Source organism: Nipponia nippon, unplaced genomic scaffold (assembly GCF_047370975.1).
Source record: "Nipponia nippon isolate SJK-2023a ecotype South Korea unplaced genomic scaffold, ASM4737097v1 scaffold_5, whole genome shotgun sequence".
NCBI classification, from domain to species: domain Eukaryota; kingdom Metazoa; phylum Chordata; class Aves; order Pelecaniformes; family Threskiornithidae; genus Nipponia; species Nipponia nippon.
The window spans coordinates 49,141,220-49,152,898 of record NW_028262369.1 but is presented as its reverse complement, the minus strand read 5'-3'; the positions used below and the strand labels follow the sequence as shown (position 1 = coordinate 49,152,898).

The 11,679-nt window shown below is 60.2% G+C and overlaps 2 protein-coding genes across 4 annotated transcripts; both read left to right on the top strand.

The window, feature by feature from the left end:
- Positions 1-953: 953 nt before the first annotated feature.
- ITPA (inosine triphosphatase) lies at positions 954-5,583 on the top strand. Of its 3 annotated transcripts, XM_087731437.1 has the most exons (8): positions 966-1,608; positions 1,691-1,748; positions 1,837-1,901; positions 2,667-2,740; positions 3,596-3,627; positions 4,361-4,476; positions 4,998-5,074; positions 5,379-5,583. In XM_087731437.1, exons 1-8 carry the CDS (start codon positions 1,546-1,548, stop codon positions 5,497-5,499), a joined length of 606 nt encoding a protein of 201 aa, XP_087587563.1. In that variant the 5' UTR covers positions 966-1,545; the 3' UTR covers positions 5,500-5,583. The 3 variants fall into 3 exon arrangements, with proteins under 3 accessions (XP_087587565.1, XP_087587563.1, XP_087587564.1); XM_087731439.1 differs by lacking the exon at positions 4,361-4,476 and having other exon boundaries at positions 954-1,608; XM_087731438.1 differs by lacking the exons at positions 966-1,608; positions 1,691-1,748; positions 1,837-1,901 and adding an exon at positions 2,256-2,505.
- Positions 5,584-5,718: 135 nt separating this feature from the next.
- Positions 5,719-11,679, top strand: METTL13 (methyltransferase 13, eEF1A N-terminus and K55). The gene is made up of 8 exons (XM_009462508.2): positions 5,719-6,182; positions 6,606-7,353; positions 8,098-8,297; positions 8,914-9,109; positions 9,368-9,511; positions 9,704-9,916; positions 10,297-10,428; positions 10,922-11,679. Exons 1-8 carry the CDS (start codon positions 5,934-5,936, stop codon positions 11,194-11,196), a joined length of 2,157 nt encoding a protein of 718 aa, XP_009460783.2. The 5' UTR covers positions 5,719-5,933; the 3' UTR covers positions 11,197-11,679.

Below are 11,679 nucleotides of genomic sequence, written 5' to 3'. Positions count from 1 at the left end.
GCACAGACCTTCTCAAGGGACCAGCTCGGGCTGTGAGAGGCAGCAGCACAGCAAACTGTGGTCAGTAACTTCACAGTAATAGAATTTATTGAGCAAGTTTTACAGATATTTTTTTTTTTTTTTTTTTTTCAAGGCTGAAAAGACCATTACAATGTCTGGTCTCAGGTATGTTACAGAGCACTCCTTATGTTCCTTTGGGATACCATGGTCTTTATATTGCAGCCTGTGCTGTCTCACCCTGGACTGGTGGCAGGGAGAACGGTAGTGAGTGGAAAGGGTTGTTGTTTCCAGCAGCGTCTGCATGCTTTGGGGTTGGTTTTCACTTAGGAGACGTTATGAAGGAGATTTTACAACAAAAACAATTCCTTCACCTAAGCGTATGGTCTGTTTTATCCATTCCTTCTTTGTGCAGAAGACAGACCTCTTCATTAGCTGCTGTTTTCCACATGATCGCTTTTTTACAAGGAACGGCATGTTTTGGCTGGAGTTGTGCATTCCTGCTGCAGGGCTGGTTCCTCCTCCCAGGCTTGCTGGTGAGACCCATGCAGCGAGACCCTGGGGTCCCCACGCCTGAGGGCACAGGGGCTGCAGGGATGGATGTCTGCAGCTCTTATGCAGGTGGGGAGAGGCCTCCCTGCTCCCGGTTCTGGGAGCTGGCCAGACCAGAGGGGAAGAAGTCCCCCCCTGGGGAGTCCCAGAAGCTCCTGTTTTGCAAGGGGAGGACTGGGTCTGAGGTGGAGGACTGGGTGCCACAGTGGGAGAGCTCTCAGGACCCTGCTGCTTGGCAGGGCGCTGCTCCCCACTACCCTTTGGCTGGGGAGCACGGGGCTTCACTGACCCATTGCTCTAGGGCTCCACAGTGGGAGCAGGGACCACCTCTTGACCATCCTGATCATCAGGACAATCTCCTGAGTCCAGCTCTCCCCACTCATGTTTTTGCTACAGCCGCCAGCTGGTCCCGCATCACCCTCAGCCAGATGAAACTTGATGGCTCCCACATAGGAAATCTCGCATCAGAAAGTGCAGGCTTGCCAGAGGTCGGGGAGTAAATAGCAGCAGCGCTTGGAGCACAACCCGCTACCCAGTTCCCCAACTACACGGGATTCTCCCTCAGGGAAAACAGGGAGAGGGATCCTCCGGCCGCGGCTGCCAAACGCTGGGGAAGTAAACAGGGAGGCGGCCGGCGGGGACAGCGCAGGGCCACAGCCGCCCCCGCCCCGCTGTAGGCCGGGCCTCAGCCGGCGGGGACCAGCTCAGGGGCCCGAGGGGGCGCGGGGGCGGCCTGCGGCGGGGACGGGGCCCGAGGGCTGGGCCCGGCCTCCGCGGACGCCCCGGCCGCCATGGCGACCCGCACCGCCCTCCGCGCGCCTCTCGCGAGACCCCCGCGCATGCGCGGCAAGCGCCCTCCCCCGGAGGACCGGAAGGTCGCGGCTCTGAGGCGCCGGCGGAAGCCTCCCCCATTGGCTGGGCGTTGCGGGGAGCGCCGCCGCCGCCGGCGGTGATTGGCGGCTGAGCGCGCAGGCGCGGGCGGCGCGCGGGGTGAGGATGGCGGCGCCGGCCCGGCGGAGCGTGGTTTTCGTGACGGGCAACGCCAAGAAGCTGGAGGAGGTGGGAGGCGGCGGCCGCGGCCCGGGCCGGCCTGGCGGGGCCGGGCCGGGCCGGGGCCTGACGGGCGGGTTTCCCTCCGCAGGTCACTCAGATCCTCGGGGACTCCTCTCCCTACACGCTGGTGGCGAAGAAGCTCGACCGTAAGTTGGCGGCGGGGCCCGGGGGGACGCGGCGGCGCGGCCCGGCCCGGCCCGGCCGTCTCCTCAGCGCCGGGCTTTGTCTCCCCAGTGCCGGAGTACCAGGGGGAGCCGGACGAGATCTCCGTGCAGAAGTGCCGTGAAGCCGCCCGGCAGGTCGCCGCCTTTCTCCTTCCCCTTTCCCGCCGGTCGGAGCGGCGGTGTGGGTGCGGGAGCTCCGGGGGACCCCAGCCCCGGCGGGGCGGGAGGCAGATGGGCTTCTGGCCCGGCCCAGAGGAAAGTCAGGGACAGGTCCCGGCCTGGCCTGGCCTCGCTGCACTCCCGTCACCCGGCTGTTGCTGGCCTACGCTGGGTGATGGTGAATTCTCACTGGTGACACAGTGTTTAGGCAGTCTCACTGCCGCTCCTCTGGCCTCTTGTGTCCCTCAAGCAGCAGGAGGACACGAAGCTCCTTCAGTCCAGCCCCAGCGGTTGTGGGACACTGCGTTTTCTGTCAGCTAGAGCTTCTGATGGATCACCTTCCAGAGCTGTCACTGGGATGAGTGTTTTAAAAGAATCAAGTGAGGACTGAGACTCGAGGAGAATGCAGGCCTGCCTCCAGGACACAGGCTTTCCCCTTCCTTGTCCCACCATTCCTGCCCCCCAAGGGGGTAGGGGGTGTTCAGCTCTGCTTGTTTTTCTCCATGTGAGATCTTCCCTACCACACTTCAGCCACTCCGGCCTGCCTGGGGAGAGCATGGGTTTCAGTTGTGTCTGTTTGGTATGGATTTCCTCCGAGGCAAAGACCTTTAGTGGCTGGTGGATTTTTCTGATGTCCATGTTATCATGGAAATGTGAGAATAGGATAGAGCAAGAAAATGGGGTTGGAGGCAGTGCCTTCCTCTAGGTCTAATGTTTCCATCTCTTGGGCTTTCACTGTAGGTTCGGGGACCTGTTATAGTAGAGGATACCTGCTTGTGCTTCAATGCCCTGGGCGGGCTTCCAGGACCGTACATGTAAGTAGGAGGGCACTTGCTTCACCTTTCACGTCCTAGACTTTGGAGCGCAGGCTGGCAGGGTGTGCTTCACAGGAGATTCTCCACACACCAGGAGCAATAGGCTCAGGGAGGTGATTACTGGTCTGTGTCCTCAGCTTCATCCTGCACCCCAGACGCTGGACTTCAACTCCTTGAGCCTTGCTGTAAGTCACGGTGCAGGACAAGAGAGACAGACTCGAATTGTTGGCTCTGGCTCCCAATCTACGGTGCCTGCTCTTGCAGTCAGCTTGGGAACGTGGCCCCACAGCGGCCTCTGTGTAGTTAAGGCACCATGCGTTTCAGCAGGACTCTGGGATGAGTGTCCTATAGGTCCTCATAGGGACTGCTTTAATCCAGCAGATAACAAGATTATTACATTACAGTCTAACTCCTCTAATAAAATACTGCCTTAGCTCCTGGAATTAACTTTTAGCGTGATTAATTCTTCCAAACTATCTCTGCTGAGCTAAGCAGAGACGTAAAAGCTTTATATGGTGAAGTTGGTACTAGAACTAGGTGTAAGATGTGAACAAGTTGAGCTGAGAAATATATTTTGGCATGTTAGTGCTCACGAGTGAGAACTGGGTTATTTACATAGAACCCAGTACTGCCGTAAATTAAATATCCTGCTGCTGTTTTCACTGCGTCTCATTCAGTTTAAGAGCTAAGTCTGTCATTATTGATAAAGAGTTCCAGAACGAGGCGATTTGACAGCACATTTAAGAGGGAATCAAAGGGCTGTGAAAATGCCTCAATGAAACCATGTCTCAAGGATGCTTGTCTTTCTGAGAAATAATAGCAAAAATTAATCTTTCCTCCCTTCTTCTCCTTCAGAAAATGGTTCCTGGAAAAACTCAAACCAGAAGGTACTGCCTCCCATGTTACTGCTCTGCATGTAACTCAGTCCTTTCCAAATGAAATGGATCCCTGCCCGTGCTGCGTTCTGCTGACAGTGCTTGCCCACTGCACTGCCCGTTTCACAGCTGGTTCCTTTCCTGTCTGTCCAGCTCTCTCCCTCGCATTCTCTCCTTGAGCCTGCTCTGTGCCCTTCTTCACGGGATGTTGTTTCCCCCAGTAGCTTCGGCATCATCTGTGGATTCCCAGACTCCTGCCTCTGCAGGCTGGTGGCAGGGCTTGTGGGAACATCTTGTTTGTCATCAAGGAAGACCTGCTGCTCCCTTTGGCTCCTGTGCAAGCCCCTCTCCACTAGTGCTCACCTCCCCTGGCGTGCAGTGACTGCTTTTGATCCCGCAGTTAAGAGTGACTGCAAATCCTGCACTGGTGTCACAAGCACGAGCGTTAATCGTGCTAATTCAGAGTGGGCTTTAGTTCTCTGTGGTGCCATGCACTTGTTTGCTTCCGCTCCCAAATTAATAGCAGGGTCCTGCAGCTCACGCTGTGTTAGATCTGAGGTGCTGGCTTCAGTCATACGAGGGACCCAGCCAAGAGCATCCTTGTGCCTGAGCTTTGTCACCCCCTGTAGTTCTTCCTCTCCCTTGTGGATGTGAACACAGAATGCTCCCTCGATTGGTCTCTAGGTGGGTGCGTTGCGCTCCGAGGGAAAGGCAGTAATGCCGGGATCCTTTCTGTGTCGCTCAGGCCTGTACAAGCTGCTGGCTGGCTTTGAAGACAAATCTGCCTACGCTCTCTGTACCTTTGCATTCAGTACTGGAAACCCAGAGGAGCCAGTGAAGCTGTTCAAAGGCCAAACTCATGTAGGTGTTGCGCCTGGGGAAGGGAACATGCTGAGGGAGGAGGGCTGTAATGTGAATTTCGTAACAGCATTGGCTCTGTTGGGGATAATTTTAGTGGCTCCTGGGTCACTGAACCCCCTTGGAGCTTGTTGCTAACAGGCTGAGGGAGAGCGCAGCTGGTGGGTGCTGAATGCCGCAGCCCTTTCGCCCAGCTGTACGTACCGAACAGTTTGCACGTTACCTCAGGCTCTTCACGCCCCTCATCTCCCTCTGGCAAGGTTGTATTTGAGTGCAGTTGTTAGCTCAGTTAATTGGGGGTGTAAAGGGGCTGTCAGCATAGGGCAGCGTGATGGAGCACCGAGTTTGGGACCGCTAATTTTGTTTACGTCCTGGGAACAAGGACAGCACCACGTACTGAGCCTTTGGTGACCACCGCCTGAGCTATGGCTGCGTGTAACTCCTCAGCCTGCGTTTGAAATGCAACTGCGAGGAAAGTACTGCAAAACCACAGCTTACTGGGCTTCTTTGCATTCTCGTGGCAGGGGCTGATAGTGGAGCCCAGAGGCCCTCGAGATTTTGGCTGGGATCCCTGCTTTCAGCCGGACGGCTACAACCAGACGTAAGTGGTGGTTTACCTACAGCTCTTTACGTAAGGAAAGCCAGGGTCGAGGTTGTGCGTGGAGAGGAACCTCACCCTTATGAGCCAGGGTGGCAGGGAGAAAACACCCTCCTGGATCTGAACGTGGTGGGTCACGGGGAACCCCTGGGTCGGGACGGGGTTGTTGGCTTTGCCGGCGTGTCGCTACAGACGCCCCGCGGCAGTCGAGCAGGGAGATGGCGGGCAGAGGGGGAGCTCTCGGTGGCTGGGGACACACGCGCTGTAGCTCTCTGCTGCTGAGGCTTGCCGTTTCTCTCCCCTCCAGCTACGCCGAGCTGCCCAAGGCCGTGAAGAACTCCATCTCCCACCGTTACAGGGCGCTGAGCCAGCTCTCCGCCTTCTTCCTTCAAAGCAACTCGACAGAGCCCGGCTCCGCCCCCAGCTAGCCTCCCCGGGCTGCGGGCACCCGGTGCTGCCCGCCTCGCGTGCCGCCCCGGCAGAGCTCTGCCATTAAAGCTGCTCCTTTTGAACCCGCCGGTGCCTTCTCCCCCCCCCCCGCCCCGCTCATTTTGTTGCTTCAGAAGTGCTGCAGAGCGCGGCGGGGCTGGGTGACCTAGGCTGCACGTCTGCGCCTCGCCGTGGGGGGGGCTGCAGGGCCGCCGTGCCCGGGAGGGCCCCGCCCGCGCCCCGCCGCTCCCGGCCGCCCGCCCACCGGCCCTGGGCAGCGCCGGGGGCCGGGGGGGCGGGGCCGGGCCCGCTGCGCGCTCACTTGCGGCGGCCGCTGTCCTGCGCGGAGCGGCGAGCCAATGGGAAGCGGCCGGGGGTTGGCGGGGGTGGGGGGAGGAGAGGCAGCCAATCGGCTGCGGAGCCACCGCCTCCAATGGGAGCGCCGCGCACCCGGATGCGGTCAGCGCGCGGCGCGGCGGGGACGGGGCACGTGTGGCGGCGGCGGCCCCGGGCCGGAGGGCGGGCGGCCATGGAGCTGCTGCCCCGGAGCCCCGGGGAGTTCGGCTCAGCCCGGTACTGGGATCGGTTCTTCCGGCAGCGCGGGCAGCGGCCCTTCGAGTGGTACGGGGCCTTCCCGGAGCTCTGCCCCGTCCTGCACAAGTACGTCCGGCCCCGCGACAAGGTGAGCCCCGTCCGGTGCCCAGCGCCCTGTGCCCCGGCCGGCCTCCTCCTGGGCGCCGAGCTCTGTGCCGCCCTGTCCCGGCTTAAACCGGCACCGTGCGCTGCCCCAGGCGATGCGAAGCCCCCGGTGCGCCGCGGCAAGAGAGCGGGAGAGACCCAGGAGTTTCCCTGGGACGGGGAGCTCTGGGGGGTGAAACATCCACAGCATCCCCGAAAGCGGTGCAACTGATGCATCGCTTCTGTGCCCGCGCGACTTCTCTATATGGAAATGTTATCTTAGGGCCCCGGAGAGCGGGTGTGCAGGTGCCGCGGGCGTGGTTTTCACAGGAGGCTCGTGGCCGTGGCTGATGTTTGCTCGTAAAACACTTTGGGGCGCGTTTGCAGGGCGCCCTCACCATCGCGCTGCTCTTGTGCCGCTCCCCAGGTTCTGGTGGTGGGCTGCGGGAACTCGGAGCTGAGTGAGCAGATGTACGACATGGGGATGTGCGAGGACATCGTGAACATTGACATCAGCGACACAGTGATCCGTCAGATGCAAGAGCGGAGCAGGAGCAAGAGGCCAAAGATGAGCTACCTGCTGATGGACATGCTTCAGATGGACTTCCCTGATGCCCACTTCCAGGTGGTCCTGGATAAAGGCACGCTGGATGCCGTCCTCACCGACGAAGAGGAGGCCACTCTAACCAAGGTGGACAAGCTGTTTGCCGAAATCAGCCGGGTCCTGCAGGTAGGAGGGCGCTACTTCTGCGTCTCCTTGGCTCAAGCCCACGTGCTGAAGAAAGCAGTGGAATACTTCTCCCAGGAAGGCTGGGTTGTGCGTGTCCATCAGGTGGCTGGTAGTGGGGAGAAGCAGCAGTTTGTCCTACCAGTCTTCGTCTACGTCATGACAAAGTTCAGGAAGATCCCCGGCTCGGCACCACAGATCCTGGAGATCTGCCTGGAGGAGCAGGACAAGCCAATGCGGGTGGAGAGCACGGAGCAGCTGGTGGCGGCGGTGAAGGACAGGCAACATTACGCCCTGCTCTGCAGCCAGCTGAGCAAAACCCCCTGCGGGGAGCAGGTTTCTCTGGATCTGTGTGACAAAGAGAGCGGGAGGCCTCGCTACACGCTGCATGTGGTCGACAGCCCCTCAGTGAAACCTTCCCGGGACAATCACTTTGCCATCTTCATCAGTGAGTACATCTTCTCCTGCCTGCAATGAGACAGTGCTCTGGCCAGGAGCTGCAAAACAACCAGCGGTCCTGGCCCTGCTGAAATCGGGGCTGGAGAGGGAAATAACCCGCCTGTGCGGGGTTCGGTTGGTGTTTTAATCCTGGCTTTGCGGTGGGACGTGTGTTTGCCTGGTGGTGCAAGCAGAGCTCTGGCACAGGGCTTGCTGGCGGAGCAGATGCCCGTCTGGCAGCAGAGGGATGCTGCCTGCCCTGCCTCCAAGGTGGTGAATCCTGCCTTGATGCTGGTGACAGCCTCTGTAGCACATTGCTGTATAAAATCAGAGCACAGTGGACGCAGCCGGAAAGGCGTTGCTGGTGTGTGGGCGTCCTGACTTGCCAGGGCCAGGCTGCTCATGGCTGCCCTTTGCTTTTGTGCTTGCACCTCACGGAGATGTGTCAGGCTCTGCCAGCAGCACTGTTCCCTCCCTGGGCACCTGCAAAGCTGGGACTTAGTGCAGCCTGGAGATGGGTTGTGAGGCTGTTGGATGTCCCCTTCTTATGAGACGTGGCTTTTCCAGCCTCCTGCATGAGCCTACCCAAAACAGGGAAGGTCCTGGCTCTCTTGATGGTTGCAGAGCATGGCTCTAGGCATGCAGTGGTACCTTGTTGTGATGTCTTGCCATTCCCTGCGGCTCCTCTTTTGGAGGTTGGGGCAGTCGCCCAGGGACCAGGAATGGCCCAGGCTGATGGCAGCTCCTTCTGCAGTCCCGCAGGGCAGAGAAACCGAGTGGCTCTTTGGGACGGAGGAAGGGCGGAAGCAGCTGGCCACCAGCGCGGGCTTCGGGCGCCTGGTCACTGTGGCCCTGCACAGGGAGCAGCACTACGAGGGCATGGCCGGCATCCAGGCAGAGCTGTCGGGGAAGGTGATGAAGCTGGCCCCACCGGGCCTCCCTGCCCGGCAGCAGGTGAGCCCCGCCGCCCAGCCCCCTTGCTTGGCTTCCCCAAAACCAGGAACAGGCTGGTTCTCTGCCAGCGGCGAGTCCCTCTTCTCCAAAGGAGACAGAGCTGCAATGCGTGAGCTGGCTGCCTTGGTGGGGAGGAGACTGGCCTCAGGTGTAGCTCCTCTCGGTTTTCCCTCCAGCTGGCTGCCTTTGCTTGGAGGCAGGATTTGAGGTGCCTGCGTGGCAGGATTCAGTGTGAAGTCCTTGCACTCCAAAGTCTAGCTTCCCAAGAAAACCAGGCATCCCAAAACCCTGAGAGCATCCGCCCCCTTCATAATCCTGGCTTTAACTTCTCCTGTTCCTTCTGTCTCCTCCTTCCTGCCCCAACTCCCCAAACCTGAGGTCTTGCAAGAAGTCTTGGGGTCTTTGCTCCCTGTACCCCAACATGTGTATACGGGAGGGAAGCTGGTGTCCCATGTGCTGGTCCCCAGCTCCCTTGTGGCTGCCTACAGCATATCCTGCTGCTCCTGCATTGTGTCCGCTTTGTCCCAGCTCTTTAGCCGTGGTCAGGACAGTGGGAATGCCGGGGTCTGTTCCTGTTGCCTTTCCTTCCTCACACCAGTCCCTGTCCTCCCTGCAGGTGCCCTTCCTGTCCGTGGGAGGGGACATCGGGGTGCGGACGGTGCAGCACCGTGATACCAGCCCCCTGAGCGGGGAGTACGTTGTGGAGGACGTGAAGGGGGACGGCACCTTTTACTTCCGCCGCCTCATCTTCCTCCGCAACAGGAATGTGGTGCAGTCAGAGGCTCGGCTCCTGGCCCCCACACCTCTCCCAGGTACGTGGGGCAGGTGAGGCAGCCAGGAAGGTGCAGGGGCCAAGGGTGACTTTTTTGGGTGGCAGAGAGTGAGATCGATACAGGAGGAAGATAAAAGTCCTGCTGGGACCTTCCTGCCTTGTCCTGGAGCAGCTCCAGGAGAGTTCTTACACTCCACTGCTTGCCTTGTGGGTGGGACAGGGGCTGGGGGTGACTGGTCCCCAGAAAGCACCCCTGGCTCCCACCTTGCCTTACCAGCCAATGCCTCCTGTCATTCAGGCCAGAAGAAACGGAGGAAAGACAAGAAGAAACCCAGCCCAGCTGAGCCATGTGCAGCCATCGACAAGAGTTACCTGTGCTGCGAGCACCACAAGGCCATGGTCGCGGGGCTCTGCCTGTTGGGGGGCCCCAAACCCCTCCCAGGTGATGGAGCCAGAAGTGTGAGGCTGTGCTGGGGGCAGGCGCACATGTGTCCCCATGGGGGCTCCTTGGGGAAGGGCTTTCCTGGCCAACGTCCCCCATGCACCCTTCCCGAAGTGGTTTGGGGCTGGCGGGTGGGATGAGCAGTGGGACTGTGGCCATCCCAGTGGTTCACTGGGTGCTCTCTGTTGGCAGGAGCCCTGCTGGCAGTGCTGGTGGTGGGGCTTGGCGGGGGCAGCCTGCCCCTCTTCATCCACGACTACTTCTCACAGGCCCGCGTGGCCGTGGTGGAGATCGACCCCTCCATGCTGGAGGTGGCCACGCGCTGGTTCGGCTTCTCCCAGGGTGACCGAATGCGGGTGCATATCTCCGATGGCCTGGACTATGTGACCAAGCTGGCAGCTGAAGGTACTATCTCGCAGAGCATCCCAGGCGCCCCATCGAGCCCAGTGGGTAACGTACTGGGGACTGGAGTCCTGGGCTGCTTTCACCCTCTGCTTCCCATCCCTGCCCATCTCCTGCGATGTGTCATGAGCTCCAGCCTCGCCAGGTCTCTGCAACTCACAGGCCTGTCCTTGCCAACATGTGCAGGGAACCTTAGATTTGCTGCCTTCCCCACCGCTCAGGGCTGCTGCCCTGGGTTTCATTTGGAAAGAGAAACCCCAGGAGAGAGAAGCGGCCGTAACATGGCAGAGGGGGCATCTTGACCACCCCATTCGTTGCCTCCCCACCGTGCGTGGCTCATCTCTGTCCCATGGGATAACAAGTCTCTGCGTTCCCTCCTGCAGCCCCAGCCCAGTATGATGCCATCATGTTTGATGTGGACAGCAAAGACCTCACAGTGGGGATGAGCTGCCCGCCCCCAGCCTTTGTGGAAAAGCTCTTTCTGCAGAAAGTTAAAACCATCCTCAAGCCACAAGGTAGGAGGGGAGATCTGGCCGTGGCCAGGCTGGCTGGTCCTGTGCAGTGTTTGAGTAATGGGGCTGTGCCACCGTTTCTCATCCTGAAGAATAGCAGCCATGGCCAGGATTGCTGCGTGGCATCTGCTGCTCCTGGTGGGTCCTGGATCCGGGTGTTTCAGTGGGTGTCGTGACAGCAGGGAGCAGGGTGGAGTGGGTGGCCTGCGGCGCTGCTGGGTCAGGCAGGCTGAGACATCCTGGGGGGCCAAGAAAGGTTGCGGGAAGGCAGAGGGTGTAGGCGGTGCCTGGGAACAGATCGTCTGGCCACCCACGACCCGTGTGGCGGCAGGGATGTGGAGCTGGGCCAAGGGCACCGGGGGGATGCCGGTACTCCTTGTGCTGCCATGGGGGAGACATTTGCATCAGGGTGGCACCGATTCAGCTGCGTTTCCACAGGGAGCAGGGCAGTGTACACGGGCTGGTCTGAACTCCCATCCCTCTTACCCTGCTGCAGGAGTCTTCGTGCTCAACTTGGTGTGCCGTGATGCCCAGCTGAAGGAGTCTGTCCTGGCCACCCTCAGGGAGGTCTTCCCGCTGCTCTATGCACGCCGCATTGAAGGGGAAGTCAACGAGATCTTGTTCTGCCAGCCCAGCCCTGAGGGCCAGCAGGACCCCACAGAGCTGGGGGCACGTGCCCGGGCGCTGGAGGGGGCTCTGCGGCAGCCTGGGCGCCCCTGGGACAGCTCGTATGCACTGGCGGACATGCTGCAGGCCATCAAGATCCTCTGAGAGGGGCTCCCCTGCCACTTGAACGAGAGAGAGGTGTGGGTGCTGTGGCCCTGCAGTGGAGGGGTGCCCATGGCTGGGACTGACACCTTTGGGGGGCCAGTGCTGGCCTGGGTCTGCCTGAAGGATGAGACTGGCATGGGGAGGCACTCCCCGGGAAAGGGGTCCAGGGTGGTGGAGGGCTGTGCAGCCCAAGGGAAAGCACTGGGGTGGTGAGGGCAGGAAGGTGCTGCAGGACTAGCAGGACTGTGGGTTTGGGTCTGTCCTGTTGCATTCCACTTGTGGGGAAAAATGTCGCTTCTGACCTCCCCCTTTGCCTCCAGCACAGCTCCTTCCCTCCAATGCTGCCTCTCCCTGCATCTCCAGCATCCCTGGTCACTGGGGTCTGTGCAGAGCCCCAGCCCTGCCCCAAGCCTGGTTGTGGATGTGTATGAGTGGGCTGAGAGCTGTGAAAATAAAGTCCTCAGGGCTGCTCCGAGGCCCGCA